The 13,003-nt window shown below is 52.3% G+C and overlaps 1 protein-coding gene across 1 annotated transcript; it reads right to left on the bottom strand.

Annotated features, from left to right (window-relative positions):
- Positions 1–247: 247 nt before the first annotated feature.
- Positions 248–11,170, bottom strand: M430DRAFT_16947 (hypothetical protein; the record flags this gene model as incomplete). Its single annotated transcript, XM_024863562.1, has 3 exons — positions 248–668; positions 7,432–7,660; positions 7,714–11,170. The coding sequence occupies 3 exons, from the start codon at positions 11,168–11,170 to the stop codon at positions 248–250; spliced, it is 4,107 nt and encodes a 1,368-aa protein (XP_024723054.1).
- Positions 11,171–13,003: the final 1,833 nt, after the last annotated feature.

The raw sequence follows: 13,003 nt of genomic DNA, 5'->3' as shown, positions 1-13,003 counted from the left end.
GGGCAATGGAATTTGTGGGAACGGTGGACTGGGTGGGCGTGTGGTGGGTATCTGGGAGATGTGGATTTGATGGACCGATGGACGATGGACGATGGATCAGACAGTGGGGCCGCTGCTGTCGACAGTCCTTGAGCTGGCGTTGCTGCTGGGAGGGGGGCCCCTTGGAGCGGTGGTGGACGGCTTTGCTGCTTTGGACACGACTCCAGCGCGCGATCGACGACAGATACCTCGACACGGTTAGAGCTGGCTAGGAGCGCCTTTTGTATTGTGTCCTGGGTCCTTGGGTCCTTGGTGGAGGAGGTTGTGTGGAGGTGCCAGGGTCCTGCGATCGGGTCGAGGATGAAAGGTTCCAGGGAGAGTCAAGGGGACGGCGGTCTCGTTGGAGATTAAGCTCATCCGCCAGGTTCCACTGTGAGGGTTGCCGGTCGGCAGTGCTGCTGATCAATGTGTCGTACCACTTGAGACGACCTTTGTTATCGATGGGCGATGGCGATGTATGTACCAGATGTAGGATGTACGATGCACGGGACGGTACAATGGGCGATGCTGGCGGTGGGTGCAGAGGGAGACGGGAGGATGCAGTCGTGGAGGGGGAGAAAGGATCCCAGGAGGCGTTGAGTACCTTGGGTAATGAGGCTGGAGAGGGTCGTCGGCGGAGGAGCCTCTCTCTGTGAAGGGCTCTTTGACGGTCGTTGGGCCCTGGATCCGGCGGGATTCGGGAGAGGCGTTTCTATGGTCGAGGGACAGTGCGTTGAAAGGATAATAATAGGGATAGGAACAGGAGGAAGAGCAGTGAATAAGGATCATAACAAGAACAAAGATTATAATGATGATGATGATGATGGAGATGCAGAAGAACCAAGCGAGAGCAGGGGACCAAGCCTATGTCGTCCATCAAACATGAGAATGCCCTCACACATACGCCTTACCTAGTCGCCGTTTTACCTACAATGCTCCGGTCAAGAAGTGCTCAGTCGCGAGTCCGGTCTCTGAATCTCTTGCCTCAGTGCAGCGCTGTGCAGCGTGCCCGAGTTGGCGTAGTCGCAAACGCAAGGGAACTCAGGTTAACTCACGCAACTCAGGTAACTCGCGCAACTCAACTCACGCAACTCACAACCCATGTCCCCCTCCCATGTACGATGATGGAAGAGGCCGCAGGGGCATGCCGCCGTCTTGCCACACGCGGCCATCAACGTCGCGGGCGCCAGGGCCCCTGACTACGGTACAGAGCACTTCTGTACAGTAGTCGTCCTGTGTACGAACTATGCCCGACGCACATCCAGAACAGCTCGAATGAGGAGCGCGCACTGCCTTCACCCTTCGTCCTTTGCCCCGCGCGCACATACGCAACCGGCAGTGCCAAGATACGAACCTCCAGAAGTACCGCACACACACACAACACACTCGCCGCTTGAAGAAAAGCAAAAGCACTTCACCTGGGCAACCCATGGCAGGTTGGCTGAACACGGCCTAGCGTCCCCAGGTCCTGCCGCTGGCCAATCACAGCAGGAGTAGCGTCCCCGCCCGAAATGGATATCCCTCTGCGAGTCTGCGTGCCTCTCAGATTACTACCGAGGTGGTTAGCCTGCGCTGTAGCAATTGGCCTAATCCTCTGCAGAAACAGGGCGGATCCAGGACGATAGCGCCGTCCAATACCGGCTAGCCCTGGCCTGCCCCGTCCGCCGTAGTCTCCTTTGGGCGCCGGGTCTCTCCTCGCGTCTCTGGGCCCCTGCTTACGTAACTCGCCCGTGACCCGTCGAGCAGCCACTTCCGAGGACAAGGCACAGCGGCCCATGGGAATAAGAGCGGGCCGGCGTGCCCGTAGTCCAGGGGGGAGTGGGCCCAGTGCGCAAAGTGTGGGACGCCGGTACGTGGACAGTGGACACGACGCCGTGCACCACACCACAGCGTAGTGTGCTCTGTAGAAGTAGGAGGACCCGGAGGTGCTGTCACTACTGCTGTACGTACAATGTACAGTGCGCGCTTCTGCTGTCTAGGATGCTTAGCTGAACGGTGGCACAGAGGACCGGCAGTGGTTGGTAGGGCCAAGACGTCGTCGCGCGAGGCAGTATGCACAGTGCACAGAGCACAGTTCACAGTGCATGCCTGCTAGCAATGCTTGGCCGGCAACGGGGGACGGCGCTGGATATGTTTGATGAACGGGCTCCATCTGTACGGAATAGTACTGCGTGGGCGACTGGGAGACGGGGAGACTGGGAGACTGGGAGACTGGTTGGTAGTCGTATGTATGGGGTACACGCGCCGCATGTCCTCTCCTCCATGATCCATCATGTCCATAGAGCATGTACCTGTACCATGCTTCGTGCACGGAGTATGCGAGCAGCGCCTCGTGGTTGGCCAAGTGTCGGGACTGGTGCTCGAGTAAGGCCCCCTCCATATCAAAGTCATCCATCAACTCCGCATCTCCAGTACCACTCTACCGAGGACAGTCTCCCTCTCCATCCTGGTCCATGATAGCACGAGAGCAGCCCGCATGGAGGAGTATCTCGACTCGCGCCGCATCCCCGGAGACAAAACTCCAGAGAGGCCTACCTTCAGATCCCACCCCTCTCCCCCCCGGTCGTTGTTCAAGCCTCTCCCATCCTCGTCCCGATAGTTCGAACGCCTCTTGCTGGTCGCCAGCCGACCCCCGCCGGCGATCCACATGCTCTTTGCTTTTCCTCGTCCTCTTTCTGCTCCTCCCCAACATCAACCTCATCAATAAATGAGATTACTGTACATATGTGTACATGGCACTTGCAGCAACCCCAGGAGGTCCCCTTGGAAACTATTGATCCGGGCCCTCACGTCCAGCAGTTGCTAGCCCAGCTGCTGGCCCGAGCAGAGTTGATGCGGCCTAGCACCAGCCGTTACCTGAACAGTGTCGCGTCGCTCGGCAGATGGGCGTGTGGGGAAAAGAGAAAGACACACCAAGGTCAACAGCAGACCAGCAGAGCACCGAGGGCTTCCACTGCCCCGACACAAGTCATGTCTTTCGCACCGGAGAGAAATGACACAGGCGATTTCTTGCTACAGTAGCGCACCAATCCTGTCGTCTGTCATCTGTCATCTGTCACCCGTTTCGTTCTCTTCTTTTCTTCTTTTTGCACGCTCGGGCTGTCGGAGGGAGGAGATTATTCTCATCGGGGTCTCCCTATCAGCACGCTCATTATACGTTAAATGATAGTTCAGCCACCAGAGCGGGACGGCCGATCGCAGCAAGGACAGGGTGTCGAGCGCCCTGGGGACAAGAAATATGAGAGAGATGAGGACTGAAGAAGCAATCTCTTGTGATGATAATTGCCACGCGACGAGCGAATGATGAGCCGCAGGTATGGCATGTAATGATGTAGGTAGATTGTACAGAGCATGGGCAATGACGAGGGGGGAGGGCTTTGGCTCCCTGACCCCTTCCTGCAAGCTAAAATGGCGAATTCAAATTTGACACTATCACCAACACCCATCACCCTTTCCTCGTGGGTGCGGACCCTAGAGAGAGCGATAGAGTCCTGCGAGGCTGCGAGATTGTTGAGATTGCAATCTCTCTGTCCAGATTAATTTCTTTTTCGCTATTTCTTTTATTTCATTTTATTGGTTTTTTGGGGGCGGTTTCCGGGAGGTGTAATCAACCAAAGGTTCCAGTACCCGACGGACGCTGCTCCATACAGCATCGTTCTCCCGTATCACCGTCCCGAATGTCGCGACTTCAGGCTGGAGTCAGTCGGGGATAACAGGGGGGATGGATGTCGTCCTCCCTTCGCGTGGGGACCGCATGTCTGGCAATAGTGCACGAGCCGATAGAGACTCGAAACTGGAAAAAAATAGATGAGCTCGGGATACCTTCCCCTCTTTTCAAGCATGGAAAGCAAGCATTGATTCCTGACTCTCACTCCTGACTCCTCATGTCTCCGAACTCGTCACCAGGGTCTCAACAATGCCTCGCGCCGCGGCTGTGAAAATAAGGTCGACCGCTGCAAGTCTTAAGCCTCGTGCGCAGAATGATGGCTAAGAACGGTTACTGGTGTTACTGGTGGGCTGGTCGGGTCGTTCAAAGATGGAGGGGAGATTTTCCACCACCTTGACGGGAGATAGACCAGCCAGCCAGCCAGTTACGTCGATGGCGACGGGGGACCCCTGCGGCCCAATAGTGAGCGCGGTGCGTGGTTTTTTCGCTGCTCATTAATACCGGCAACGACGTCGATCCGCCCGGCATTCGCGAGATCTGGGAGGGGACTGTGGGAGCCTGGGAGGTTGAACTCACGCCTCTAGTGCCCCAAGCGCGGGCTCGGTTGCCGTTGCTTGTTGCTTGATTGCTCGAGTCTCGGGGGTGATGGAGCATAATGGGGCATGATGGATCCTCCCACAACGCCAAACTCGAAAGCGCTTCACTTGATTACAGCGGAGGCATGGATGGGTCTGATCCATCCACCCGGAGAGGGGAAGGAGAGAGAGAGAGAACACTTGAGACTGTACTCGGTGTGATAGATCTTGGTGGCGAGCGTTGCAGGGTGACTGACTGCTTCAAAGACTGAAAGACAGAGACCTGAGAAGAGGCGGTAAAGGGCAAAAGACAAAGCCGCAAAGGGCAACGGGTCAAGGGCAACGGGCAGAGACGGGGACAAGACGTCACTCTTCCGCAGCGTGGTCACTTGGTGAGCGGTGAGGGCGCGGAGAGAGCTCCCCCGCCAATGAGAAGGCCCGCCGCGCCCCGCCCACGATCCGAGAGAGGTTGGCAAGGACTCAAAGGAACTTGACAAGGAGGGAGGACACCCTTGCATGTCACGTCAAGGCAAGACTGGCAGCTAAGCAGCTTGCAAGTCAACGACCAGTCAAGGCAACGCAGGCCAGGTCGAGTCGAGTCAAGCGGCAGGTATGTGGCCCAAACCCTGAGACCTCATCGCGCCTCCCAGCTGTCTCCGGCGGAGTTGTGGCGGAAAGAATCAGAGACAGAGACATAGTGACATAGGGTGTACGGCATTAACTGCTGCAGTTGCCAGAGCTTCGGGCCAAGGGCCAATGGATAGACGTTTGACTCGCGCCAGCAACGCCCATGAGCAATGGCACCATCATCCTACAGACGTCTGTAGTCTGTACTGTCGGACTGGTCCCAACTAGTCCTTCCCAATGATCCCAAGATTCCAAGACTCCAAGACGGTTCAAGAGTCTACTCCCTAGGAGATTGCGGAGTGGCCCTGCGCCGCCACTCGCCAGAGACCCTGATGGACTTTGCATGCGCAGCGGTTGCATTGAAGCTATCACGATCCCGTGCTCGCGAGCCTTCCTCGGCATCGGCCATGCGCCTCCGTATCCCGCATCCAATGGCGAACGGCTTGACTGATTCTGATTATTTACAGTATCACGTTATGTTTATTTACTCATTTACTGTAAATGAGATGTAATATTACCCCCGCTCCCCTTTCCAGCCTAACACCAAATTACCCCCTTCCTCCTTCCGGTAGTCACCACCCACCCAACCCAAACAGGTCCCAAGCCAGAGCCCCGCCCCTCCCCCTCCCCCATCTTTCATTCCGCGCCCGACCAATCCCCCGCCCCTCCCACCCACGCCGCCGTTTCATCCTCCCCGCCTAACCCCATCCGGGAAATCGGGCGCCGCCGATCCCCTTTTCTAATTCCCTCTTCGCGCGCCACTCCCACCCATCCCCCACAACACCTTACCGTACCGCACCTAGGTACCTAGAGAAGAGAGCCTGAGGCCCTAATCATTTATAGCTTGGTACCTTACCTTACCTACCTTACCTACTAGCCTGAGCCTTCCTTCCTCCTAGCTACCTACCTAGCTCAAGCTACCTTACCTTACCTTACTTTGGCTCACGTAAGCAAAGGCAACACAACAGCGAACTAAAGAGTTCCCTGGCTGCAGCTAGCAGACTTCTGGGAATTGTGGCTGCCGATCGCTGCGAGCTTAATTCTGCATTGCTCCGAGGATTGCGCCGAGAGGGTGTGCGTGTGCGTGTTGCGTGTGGTTTCTTGCTTTTGTATGTATGGATGTATGGATGTACCTAAGGACTAAGGTGTGTAGAGTACTAGAGGAGTAGACTGTAGGTAAGGTAGTCGTTTGTCTTGCTATACCTACACATACATACACAACTTCCAAAGCAAACGTGGATTATCAATAAACACACACCCATCATCTCATCCATCTCATCTAATCAATCTAACCTATTCCAGATCCCCTGTCTGTGTAATCACCCTAGTCACCTCTACCTTATCCCGATTCTTCAACAACAATCCATTAAATCCATCAATCTATAATTCAATCTCAAATTAACTTTCTCTCTTTACCTCCGTCCATTTCTAATGCTTTTTTCTTTTTGCTTTTTTCTTTTTGCTTTTGTTTTCTTTTTTCTTTTTTGTGGAAGAAATGAACAGAGAGAGGTTGAGTATTAGGTTTTAGATAACAACTATCTACATTTTGCAAATATGTTCTTTTTCTTTTCCACCTTTGATTTGGAATAACATATCGGCATTTCCTTACCTAACCTTACCTTAACTTTACTCTACTCTACCTAGCGTACCTAGGTAGCTTCAAGAACTCACAGACCTGATCGAATAGATAGGTAGATGCCTGGATGCCTCATATAGGCTGGAAATGCCGCTTTAGGAAGAGTTTGATGCTCGTTCGTTGATGTTTTGTTTGTTTGTTTGTTTGTTTGGTTTCTTGTTTGCTTACTTGCTTTTTTTGTTTGGCCTTCGACTACTGTGGATGGAATTGCATGGTGAGATTTATGATATCATATCGTAGTGATCAAGAGGCATCCGGGATAGGGATCAGCTAATCTGTACCACCAACATCCACGCAGACGAATCAATCACAAACCTCTCGTCTCATCTCATCCCATCCCATTGCCTCACAGATCAACCCCATTTCACATTTACATTTTCAATAGATCACTACGAGACAGCAGACAGCAGACTTCAGCATTCATGAAATTACTAATTTCTCTTCTCTGCGATGCTCAGATACAACGCACCGAGGAACCGCCTTGATCCATACCTACATTACATACATTCGTCCGAAACATTCCGTCAGGCTGTGAGACCCGACGCCATGTTTCGCGGCCGGGGGACGGGACCGCTGGGGGTTGTTTGGTTTTTATCATACAAAAAGAAGATCGGTCAGGTCGCTTGCACGCTGCAACAGGATGACGTGCAAGGAGCAGCTCTAAACATTAGGCCGGCCGTAATAGAAGAAGAGAAGAAGTGAAAAGGGGAAGCCGTAGACCTGGCACGTCGTCGTGCCTATCATCAGAAGGCCGTGGAAATAACTGCCGAGAAGCAGAGAGTGCCTTGCTCTAGATGTAAAAAAGAAAACGCCTCCAAACTCGACCCCGAGAGAGGCTAACCAGCCTATCCAGAACGCCTAACCCAACCCATACGCCTTCATTATCGCTTTCTCAGATCATCGCCGACTGCTTCTCGATCCCGCTCCGGCCCTGGCCTAAAGAGCCGAATAGCTGCGACGGCGGGATTCTCGACATGCCGTTCCCTCGGTCGTAGGTAGCCGTGGGCGCCGGGACATAGCCTTCGCGTTTCCGGCGAATACGCTCTGCGATGACGCCAGCAATGACCATCAGGAATATGATGCCCAGAGAGATGGCGAGCGCAATCAGAACGACGAAGCCAACGCGGAGATGGTGACCTATAAACGTTGTTAGCATCGGATTAGATGGGGTTGTGCCGGGCTCTGCTTACGTGGCTTGCGGAAGAAGTTCTGTTCTTGGGAGAAGAACTGAGATAAGCTACCCCCAGTGTTGGATGAGGTGCTAGTGAGGGCGAAGGGCTCAAAGGTCGTGCCATTGAATAGTACTGCTGACACACTCCCAAATCCCGTCAGGTTCAAAGAACCGGTGACCATGAGTACCTGGTTTGAAGGGACAAGGGACGACGAGGCATGGTTTTTGCTGAGTGGCAACATTTGGAGACCTCGAATTGTTGTACCGTTCCCGAGAGCGTCACCAACAGAATTCCAGTTACTCCCATCGTACTTCATGAGGAAAGCTGAGCCGTTGGTCGCAGTTCCTGCAACCCAGAGTTCGGATGCGTCACTGCTTGCTGCAGAAAGTGCAGTTACAGGCCCTGGAATTATGGTTGCTCCGTCTGCAGCGCTCCACGTTTCTGCTTTGGCATCGTAATTTGCTAACGAGATTTTCTCGCCATTGATCGATAGGTCCCCACCAACAATGAGTAAGTTCGGGCTGGCCCACGTCATAACATTAGCCGTGCCCCCAAGGCTTGAGCCTGGACGATTCCACTGAGACACTGTAGTGGTGAAGACACATACACCTGGACAATCCAGAGACCCTGCAGAGGAAAAGCTCCCGCCAACGTAGACGTCCGATGAGCTTGGTCTCATTGTGATAGTGTTGACAGAAACAGTGTCGCCAGCTAGGGCAGGTGGCTGTACTGGAAACGTGGATGTGAGGAGGTTATACGAGATCAGACCATCCACGGTTGCGCCGTTGACATTTCCGCTCAGTGATCCACCAGCGAACAGAGTATCTTCCTGGATAGCCAATGCAAGAACTGTAGAGTCATTTGAGAGTGATGGCCCAATACCTGTAACAGTATCGGAGTTCGAGCCGTTGATAAAGGCAAGGCTATTGATATTCGACCCATTCGACCCGACTGCTGTAAATTGTCCACCAAGAATCGTAATATTGCGTCCTCCATTCTCATAGAATAGTCCAGTGACAACCCCGGTAACATTTTGACTGCCGGTAGCGCGTTTGGCCAAGCTACTTGAGGACTGAGGTTGAGATGACTGAATCTTGACAGGAAATGTGGCTAGACTAGACCCAGATGAGAGGGCGGCCACTCCATTGGCGTTCAGCTGAGACCAGGATAAGGAACCTGCGAAGAGATGACCTCCTTCTGGGAGATCTACAGAAGCAGTAAGCTCTCCTCCATCAATGCCGATTGTGGTAACGTTCAGATTCTGGAGCCAGTTGCCGTGGGATGGTACCCAAATAGCAAATCCCGTAACAGCTATGGAACTGTTGTTCCCGAAGGGGAGGATTTCGGTGAAATCACCCGTAAGAGTAAGTACAGTTTCTGGAGTATTGGCGGTTACGTTCATTGACAACGGCACGATATTTGTAACGAGCCCATTGACGCCGGTTCCCAAGGCGTTCCATGCATTCTTGGATGTATCGTATGCAGCAACATTGTTGAGACCAGGGCTTCCGCCGGTACTTGTGTTGGTGAACCCACCCCCCACATAGAGAATGGACCCATTGGCAAACGCAGTCAAGACCTCTCCGTTCAGACCACCTCCTGTCAGTGGAGTAGCGCCGCTATCACCGATTGCCAAGATATTCTCGAATGTAGCCGTTGAGAAGTTACCCCCGACGTAAGTAGTGCTTCCCAAGGTCTGAAGCGTGTTCACCCCAGATCCAGTCCCAAGGCTCATCCCGGCCTTATCAAAGGTTGAGTTGGTGAAGTCTGCAGCATTTATTACGGCTTGATTAGGGTCGTACTCGAATATGTTATTCAGGCCACCACTTGAAGAAATGAGTGTAAAGCCAACGCGTTGAGCCACGACCGAGAGATTGGCGATAGTTTGACCAGGTGCCGGCGTGAGGGTTACAGAAGGGCGGAAAGAGTTGCTACCAGCTTCGATGTACCCGAAGTATATCTGGTCATACTTGTCGAAGTTGTTTGTCTGGTAAATCTCCGTGGTGAACCCTGTACCACTGACGCCACTCGCCATCGTGCCATTGACCGTGACCCGTCCTCGGGTGGAGCATGTGTTATCTTGAATGCATCCTGGTGTGTACATGTTGACGGAGTAATTGCCAGATTGCTTGATATCAGGAAGAAACATAACAGAGGCCGAGTCTGGCTCAGTGACCGTAGCTGTTAAGTATTCGGAATAGCTTTGAGAAGAAGGAGTGACCTTCCACGGTCCAGTGATGTTGGCATTCGAAGCCAACTGGATTCCAGCACAAGTAGGTTCGTCGAATTTAGTGATGGCATAGGCGAATATATCATTCTCAAACAGCTCGATCCCATTCAATCCGCCTCCACTGCCATACCAATCAGAGATATCCAAGCGGAAGCCACTCATTCCAATGACATTGACAAAGTGAAAGTCCTGATATGGCACACTAGCGTCATTGCTCAGGGGGCACTGGGAGGTGCAGGTCGCATTCTGGCCTGTTGCTGGATCGATGTATGTGAAATTCATGATGCCATTGATTGGCTGAGCAGTATATCGCCAAGTCTTTGTGCCGCGGCCATCTTGGTGAGTATTCCACAATCTTAGCTTTGTCGGTTCAAAACCAAATCCGAACTTAGCCTCCCAGAAGCCAGGAGTATTATCAGCCAGGAGCCACGTGTTGTCATGTCCATCGATCCCACCACTCGGGCAAGCAATATTCCTTGGGTCGCTAAAGCCGCTGAGTGTCGTAGATGATCCGGCTGTGATATTGGCCCCCGAAATGTTGATGATTTGTTGATCTGGTTCGCTCGGTCCCGTAGCATTTCCTAAGGCCGTAAAAGATCCTCCAAAGATAATATGGCCAGTAGAATCCTTAGTAATGGATTTCACAGGTCCATTGAAACCATTAAATGGAAGATTAGTCCAGCCAGTTGTTCCTACCCAAGCAAGCGCATTCGTGGAGTTTGCGCCCCGTAGACTGCCTCCAACGTACACAGTATTCGTATCTTGATCGCAAAGCAGTGCGGAGACTTGGCCAGACAGACCAGGGAGTGGAGTAACGGTCGAGGTGTTTGGATTGAACATGGCAGCCCCTGGCGAATTCATCCCTCCAAGGCTTGTGAAATTACCAGCGACCATTACACCAGCCGTCGTTCCGTCCTTCATAACAAATGTACACATAGCCTGAATACCGGCATCAGATGCAGCCAGAGTCGTAAAGGCGCCATTGGGAAATTGTGATAACACAGACTGGCTGCCATTCGTGTTGAAGCCGTTCTCATTCTGTCCTTCGAATTGATACAACGAAATGCCGTCAAAATCACCCGCCAGCCCTACACGGCCCAGATTAGAGAGATCGAGATTAGGAGATGGGATCGGAGTGAAGGAGATCGCATTAGAGATTGGCGCAAGGGATGTCAACAAGAGACTCAGTCGGAGTAAGGGTGGAGAATCGCGGATGGGTGGACCCAGCCATGAAGGGAACCTCATTGCTGAATCCAGAAGCCTAGTGGATAGTGGATTTATCGCTGTCCTAATCAATGATGATGCGAGTGAAAAGCTCGAGGACTGTCGTTATTCGGGCCTTCACCTTCAGTGCTTCATCGGTGAACACACGCGGCGTTATTCCATCACCTTTGACGCCCTTTGATTGATGGCGCGTCAATTGTTTACGACAAATCTAGGCCTTGTCGTGTCAGGCGAGATCCTCCCTCGCGACTGATGTCGAGTCGATGGAATCGAAGAGAAGGGGGCGCGGATTAAAAGAATTCGAGGTTGAGTGAGGTGCTTGCTGCACGAACTCGCTAGGACAAGCCACTGAAATTTCGCAGTAGTTGATCGACCAAAGGCTGCCGGGCGACGCTGGCAACGCGAGAAGAGAGGGTGAATAGGACCGGACGCTGACTGGATGTTGAAATGAATGTCAAAGTAATCGTGAGAGTCTTCTTGCGATGTTCCCTACGCGCTACAGACGAATTTGCTTGTGGTGGAGACTGCTTCGTACAACGGATATCGGGTAGGGTTCGCGGTACACGTGCGGGTAGTAGAGTTAGTATCGGAAGAGTGAATTGATGTCGCGGTATCAAATGTGTCTCAAGGATTGAAGAAAGAGCGTATAGGTCAGATGATCCTGAAAGAGTGTGAAGTAGTGAAGTAGTGAAGTAGTAACGCGGTGATGTGGTGATGGTACCTGGAGTTCCCACGTCAGTCCGCTTAGTTGCCCCTGTGCCTTTCGCATTATCGTAGTAGCGCAGCTGGGCCCGCGACTCGTGCGTGGGGAGAGGACACCTACCGAAATGACAGTAGAACGCCGCACAAAGAGAGAGGATGGTGTTGTGTTTAAAAGGAACGACGGTCAACGGTTAGAAGAACTGAATGAAGCTGCTGCTCTCGCAGAAGGATATTTAGAAAGGACGGCGACGTCTTCTCGATACGAACAAACCTCCTTGCTGCTACGGTACCTTACTAGGTTACTTCACTTTTCTAGCTAACCGTATCCCGGCCTCGTTTGTTTGTCACGACCAGGTATCATACAATCTACCTCAAACACTTTTACGGCATTTATATTATGGGGGTGGCTGGTGCTCAGTAAGGTACCTTAGGTGAAGGACACTGAAAGCTTTGGCAGGCATTCTTCACATGGCAATCATGGGTCTCCCACACCTGCGAATCGTATCAAGCAATGGCCCGATCATCTCAAACACGTAGGAGACCTGTAAGATCGTCCCTGGTTCTCCTGAAGGCTGGCAAGGTTTGTTGCAATCACGTGAAAGAGATAAGACATCGAGAAAGGCCTTCTTTGGCAATACTCCGTAGGGCTTTTCCCAGGCTACCACACCGTCAGTACTAAGTATCCCTATCTATATTGATCCATCAGTAATAGTAGGCTAGAGGTGACATTGCTCTTTAGCAGATCCTATTTCACCCTCCTACCTAGTTTTGTTTTCTTTATAGCATCCTCAGTTGCTATTTCCCATTGTTAAAGCTCCTTAGGTCTTCATCAGGCTCAAAGGGATAACGATGATAATAGCATTGAGTCTTTATTATTCTTAATCTTCGGTTTTTAAGATATGATGTGGGACTTTGGACCACTCAGTTTAGAGGTCAGAACCCTGACGGTCGGAGATCCTGGGGACAAAGACCCTCAGAGATGATAACTCTAAAAATAATGGAAGACCCTGACCCACTAACTTCTCCCGATAGCTGCAAAGCAGGCCCTGACCACTACCAAAGGATTGAAAGAGAAGCCAGAAACCATTAAGTCCATTATTACCGAGTACATAGAACTGCATGGAACTCAAAGTAGGTAGGTAGGCCTCCAAG

Source organism: Amorphotheca resinae, assembly GCF_003019875.1.
Source record: "Amorphotheca resinae ATCC 22711 unplaced genomic scaffold M430scaffold_3, whole genome shotgun sequence".
In the NCBI taxonomy this organism is placed as follows: Eukaryota; Fungi; Ascomycota; class Leotiomycetes; order Helotiales; family Amorphothecaceae; genus Amorphotheca; species Amorphotheca resinae.
Note: the sequence above shows the minus strand (reverse complement) of the source record. Positions and strands in the feature narration are given on the sequence as shown.